The sequence below is a fragment of the Lampris incognitus genome, chromosome 17 (assembly GCF_029633865.1).
Source record: "Lampris incognitus isolate fLamInc1 chromosome 17, fLamInc1.hap2, whole genome shotgun sequence".
Lineage (NCBI taxonomy): Eukaryota > Metazoa > Chordata > Actinopteri > Lampriformes > Lampridae > Lampris > Lampris incognitus.
The window spans coordinates 25,012,260-25,018,351 of record NC_079227.1 but is presented as its reverse complement, the minus strand read 5'-3'; the positions used below and the strand labels follow the sequence as shown (position 1 = coordinate 25,018,351).

General features: G+C 46.7%; 1 protein-coding gene across 2 annotated transcripts in view; it reads right to left on the bottom strand.

Moving 5' to 3' along the window:
• Positions 1-394: 394 nt before the first annotated feature.
• The window catches only part of myoz1b (myozenin 1b), a 12,346-nt gene continuing 6,648 nt past the window's right edge, over positions 395-6,092 (bottom strand). For both annotated transcript variants that reach the window (XM_056296867.1, XM_056296868.1), the window contains exons 5-6: positions 3,187-3,379; positions 395-950 (exon numbers count right to left, since the gene is read on the bottom strand). In XM_056296867.1, the coding sequence (XP_056152842.1) occupies positions 716-950; positions 3,187-3,379 (428 nt within the window). In that variant the 3' untranslated portion in view covers positions 395-715. The remainder of the gene's footprint in view (positions 951-3,186; positions 3,380-6,092) is intronic.

Here is a 6,092-nt window from a genome sequence, read left to right as displayed (position 1 = left end):
AACCCCATCTTATTGCAATTTTCTCCCCATTTGTACTTGGCCAATTACCCCACTCTTCTGAGCCGTCCTGGTCGCTGCTCCACCCCCTTTGCCGATCCGGGGAAGGCTGCAGACTACCACATGCCTCCTCCGGTACATGTGGAGTTGCCAGCCGCTTCTTTTCACCTGACAGTGAGGAGTTTCGCCAGAGGGGACGTAGCGCGTGGGAGGATCACACTATTCCCCCCAGTTCCCCCTCCCCCCTGAAGAGGCGCCCTATGCTACTCAGACGCCCCAATCTTATTGCAGTTTAAATGGGCTCTGCATTTGTAGATATGAGACTACATGAAAAGCTGAGGCACATAGTGTAAAGGGGAAATTTATTTCACAAATACATAGATTTAAAATGCAGAGTTTTAAGAGTGCAGAGTGCTTTATCTATTTCTATTCACACAGGTCTCATTGGCTCACAGAATGCAAAATCGTAATAAGACTCATTCACAGCTGGGCATGAAAGGGCAAGAATAAACACAGGAGACCGGAGGAAGTTTTTTTTTTGTCCTTTTCCATAAAGTCATTTTCTGTTCCATGCTATTAAATACATTTTCACTTGTACCTGACAGTTTTGTAACAGTGCATGACAGTGTTGCAACAGTGTTTACAGTGTGTGTGTGTGTGTGTGTGTGTGTGTGTGTGTGTGTGTGTGTGTGTGTGTTTTGCACGTTAGCGTGCGTGTTCACAGGTCGTCTGTCTCTCCGTCAAAGGGGATGGTTTCCAGGTCCATGTGGATGTGCGAGTTGTCTTCGCTGCAGACCCAGCCGATGGGCGTGCGGTTGAAGGAGGGGCGCGAGCGAATGTCGGCCTGCTGCGTGGGTATGGGCTCCGGCTCCTCGGGGGCCAGGTTGACCTCCGGGATCTCAAAGGTCAGCAGCTTGGACGCCTTGTCATAGCCGCCAAAGGGCAGTGCCGTTCTGGGGAGGTAGGGAGTCATAAGAGGTGCATTTTGTGGGAGGGGGTTGGTTTATTTATTTATTTATTGGGGGGGGCAGCCTTTCCACATGCCTAACCAGCCTCACAGAAATGTCCTGTTGTGATTGGAAATGTTCTTGTTGATTTTCTACAGAACCTGATTTTGGTATCGGGGGCAAGCTGAATTCTCTAGCGATAGAGTTCACTGTAATGCACATACCCCACACATGCCACATAAAAGCTCTCAGAGTACTGCGTAGTCACAATGTAATACACTGCACACTAACGTGCCGTCATGTTGCTCTGCGGCTAAGTCCATCCTCTGTAGGACTACATGTGTGGCCTCATTGGCCTCGCATCAAATCTCATCAATGCTTTTTTTTTTCCCCTATGTAACTGTGTCATCCTCACTACTTTCCCGGGGTCTGAATCAAGAATGAAACATAACAGAGTGCTGCCTATCCTCCTTTAAAAATAATCCTATGGTAAATTGTCCCACCAAAAACAAAATCACAGCACAGCCTCTGCTGCACAGGTGCCCTTTGCATCAACCTAGGACGGTGTTCTCTGTTAAGTGCAGTGTGTTGTGAGTGTAACAGCTTCACATCATGGAGGAAAGCTCATGAACCCACAACGTGTTGAGGATTAGTGCCGGCATTGCATCGTCAGTTAAAATATTTCCCACGATGAAGGGGGAATTGGGGGGGGGTTTCCCCCCGTTTTGCTTTGTTCTCTCTATTTTTGTATGTTTTGGGTGGTGTCGTTTTCGGGAAATTTTGGATGTGTGTTTTTTGTATTGCACTGCCGTGGCCTGGGGGAAACGACATTTCGTTGCTTTGTGTATGCAAGTACATCTAAGAAATGACAATAACTTGTCCCTGATTCCTGATTGTTCCTGAACACACCTGAGCTATTCTTTATTATTTATTCAGGGCGGCAGCTGCTCTTACAAGGGACCGTTTGATAAGTAGCATGCTAACTAGTACATATTTTTAAATGCCCACAATCCAGTGGGTGGGTAGTCGAGTCAGGTTTATTTATAGGGCACCTTTAAAAACAGCCAATGGTGACCAAAATGCTGTACAATGATAAATTTTTAAAAAGGACAAAGAGCTGTATGACATCATCAATAGGAAAATGGGTAAATAGAAATGAAATGGAGAAAGTGAGGACTCGGGTAGACTCAAACGCGGGGGAATACAGGTGTGCTTTTTTTTAATATAATTTATTTTCCCTCTTTTTCTCCACAATTGTACTTGGCCAACTACCCCACTCTCCCGAGCCGTCCCGATCGCTGCTCCACCCCCTCTGCTGATCCGGGGAGGGCTGCAGACTACCACATGCCTCCTCCAATACGTGTGGAGTCACCAGCCGCTTCTTTTCACCTGACAGTGAGGAGTTTTGCCAGGGGGACGTAGCGCATGGGAGGATCACGCTATTCCCCCCAGTTCCCCCTCCTCCCCCGAACAGGCTCCCCGACCAACTAGAGGAGGTGTTAGTGCAGTGACCAGGACAAAGAGCCACATTCAGCTTCCCACCCACAGGCGGGGCCATTTATGTCTGTAGGGACGCCCAACCAAGCTGGAGGCAACATGGGGATTCGAACCAGCGATCCCCATGTTGGTAGGCAACGGAATAGACCGCTGCGCTACCTGGATGCCCATACAGGGGGGCTTTTAAGTGGGATTTGAAAGTGTCATAAGTGGAAGCAGGACCTAACAGAAAGGGGTAGTTTGCCCCACCATGTGGTATGTATGCTATGTATAGCTGAGTATACCTTCAGCTGTGTGCTGGAACTGGATAGATCCATGGAAACACAGTCAGGAAGGAAGCGGCCTTTTGTTGCCAATGAGGCATTATAGGTTGTCATAGTGATGTGTGCTCCATGGCAGTGGGTGAGAGAGTCGATGGTTCGTGCTACCGCTGCTGTGATAAAGATTTCTGTGCGTGAGGCGCTCACGACGTCGCACATCTAATTTTTATGTTTTGCAAAAGAGCTCTGGCTCACACTTAGCTAATCATGATACCGGTCAGAGGACTCGGATCAGAGTACAGTGTGTGTGTCTCTGGATAGCCGCCTGTTTGTTCATAGAGGGATGTACAGGCATGTCTGCTTGAAGTTGTGGAGGTGTTTTCACAGGCATAAATGAGAGTGTGTCTGACTTTATGCAATTGTGCAGTTATACATTTGTGTGTATGTGTGTGTGTGTGGGGGGGGGTGAGTGAGTGTTTGTATACCTGTTGAAGCTCTTGTAAAGGGGCAGTTCATTATGGGCGTGGATGGGTCCTGGCATGGAAGCCTTCATGGTGGCTTTCAGCTCCTCGTCGCCCTTCATGGCCCGTTCCCATGGTGAAACGTAGGTGCGTACGTAATCCCTCCTCCGCTTCTCCTTCTCTGCCTCTACCTCCTCTTCCACTTTCTCCTCCACCACTGGGAGGCAGGGAAAGAAAGAAAGAAAGAAAGAAAGAAAGAAAGAAAGAAAGAAAGGAAGGAAGGAAGGAAGGAAGAAAGGAAGAAAGGAAGAAAGGAAGAAAGAAAGAACAAAGGAACAAAAGAACGAATGAACGAAAGAATGAATTTTATATATACACTCACCGGCCACTTTATTAGGCACACCTGTCCAACTGCTCGTTAACGCAAATTTCTAATCAGCCAATCACATGGCAGCAACTCAATGCATTTAGGCATGTAGACATGGTCAAGACGATCTGCTGCAGTTCAAACCGAGCATCAGAATGGGGAAGAAAGGTGATTTAAGTGATTTTGAATGTGGCATGGTTGTTGGTGCCAGACGGGCTGGTCTGAGTATTTCAGAAACTGCTGATCTACTGGGATTTTCACGCACAACCATCTCTAGGGTTTACAGAGAATGGTCCGAAAAAGAGAAAATATCCAGTGAGCGGCAGTTCTGTGGGCGAAAATGCCTTGTTGATGCCAGAGGTCAGAGGAGAATGGCCAGACTGGTTCGAGCTGATAGAAAGGCAACAGTAATTCAAATAACCACTCATTACAACCGAGGTATGCAGAAGAGCATCTCTGAACGCACAACACGTCGAACCTTGAGGCAGATGGGCTACAGCAGCAGAAGACCACACCGGGTGCCACTCCTGTCAGCTAAGAACAGGAAACTGAGGCTACAATTCGCACAGGCTCACCAAAATTGGACAATAGAAGATTGTAAAAACGTTGCCTGGTCTGATGAATCTCGATTTCTGCTGCGACATTCGGATGGTAGGGTCAGAATTTGGCGTCAACAACATGAAAGCATGGATCCATCCTGCCTTGTATCAACGGTTCAGGCTGGTGGTGGTGGTGGTGTAATGGTGTGGGGGATATTTTCTTGGCACACTTTGGGCCCCTTAGTACCAATTGAGCATCGTGTCAACGCCACAGCCTACCTGAGTATTGTTGCTGACCATGTCCATCCCTTTATGACCACAGTGTTCCCATCTTCTGATGGCTACTTCCAGCAGGATAACGCGCCATGTCATAAAGCTCGAATCATCTCAGACTGGTTTCTTGAACATGTCAATGAGTTCACTGTACTCAAATGGCCTCCACAGTCACCAGATCTCAATCCAATAGAGCACCTTTGGGATGTGGTGGACCGGGAGATTCGCATCATGGATGTGCAGCCGACAAATCTGCAGCAACTGCGTGATGCTATCATGTCAATATGGACCAAACTCTCTGAGGAATGTTTCCAGTACCTTGTTGAATCTATGCCATGAAGGATTAAGGCAGTTCTGAAGGCAAAAGGGGGTCCAACCCGGTACTAGCAAGGTGTACCTAATAAAGTGGCCAGTGAGTGTGTGTATATATACAGTGCTGCTTGAAAGTATGTGAACCCCTTGAGCAGTTTAGATTTTTCTGTTTTACCATGATTTTCTTATTCTATCATCACCAGTTTTTATGTATGAAATGTCAGATATATGTTTATCAGTTGCATGTACTTGTTTAGTGGGACTTGTTCAAGTAGCCCAAAAACTATATGAAACATGGAATTAGTGTATGTGCAAAAGTAAGTGAACCCCCAGCTGCATTGGTTAAGTCAAGCAGGTAACAGACTGAGGTGAAACACATTTGGGTGCTTAATTAATCATTTAAGCAGACCAATGAAATGAGACATCCTTGGGAAAGGGTTTGGTCTGCACTAATTAAAAGACAGAGGAAACCAACCAAACCACTGTGGTCCCATACAAATCAACAATGCCGAGAGCAAAGGAGATATCCGAGGACATGAAGAAGAAGGTAGTGACAGCCCATCAGTCTGGGGAGGGATATAAGACCATCTCCAAAAGATTCCAGCTCCATCCATCCACTGTAAGACAAATAATTTACAAATGTAGGGCCTTCAACATGACAGCAACTCTGCCTAGAAGTGGACGCCCATCAAAAATATCACCCAGAAGCACCAGAAAAATAATAAATTAGGTAAAGGCCAACCCACACATCACCTCTAGAGAGTTGCAGACCTCTCTGGTAGCATCTGGGACAAATGTGCATGCGTCTACAATCAGACGAAAATTGAATAGCCATGACATTCATGGGAGGGTTGCTAGAAGGAAGCCTCTGCTCTCAAAAAAGAACAAAGCTGCCCATTTCAACTTTGCCAGAGAGCACTTGGACAAACCAGAGACCTTCTGGAAGTCCATTCTCTGGACAGACGAGTACAAAATAGAATTATTTGGTCATAATCAAAACCAACAAGTTTGGAGAAAAGCCAACACTGCATATGAAGAAAAGAACCCCCTCCCAACAGTGAAGCATGGTGGTGGAAATGTGAAGGTCTGGGGCTGCTTTTCTGCTTCTGGACCTGGACGACTCCATATTATCCAAGGAACCATGAATTCTCCAGCATATGAACAAATTCTTGACCAGAATCTCCTGCCATCAGTCAGGGAGTTGAAGCTGGGACGAAAATGGATTATGCAACAAGACAATTACCCAAAGCATTCCAGCAAAACTACAAAGGAATGGCTTCAGAGAAAGAGGATTCGTACTCTGGATAGGCCCAGCCAAAGTCCGGATCTTAATCCAATTGAAATGTTGTGGCGAGACCTGAAGAAGTTGGTACATACCAGATGTCCCTCCAACCTCTCTCAACTGGCTGAGTTCTGCAAGGAGGAGTGGGCAAAAATCC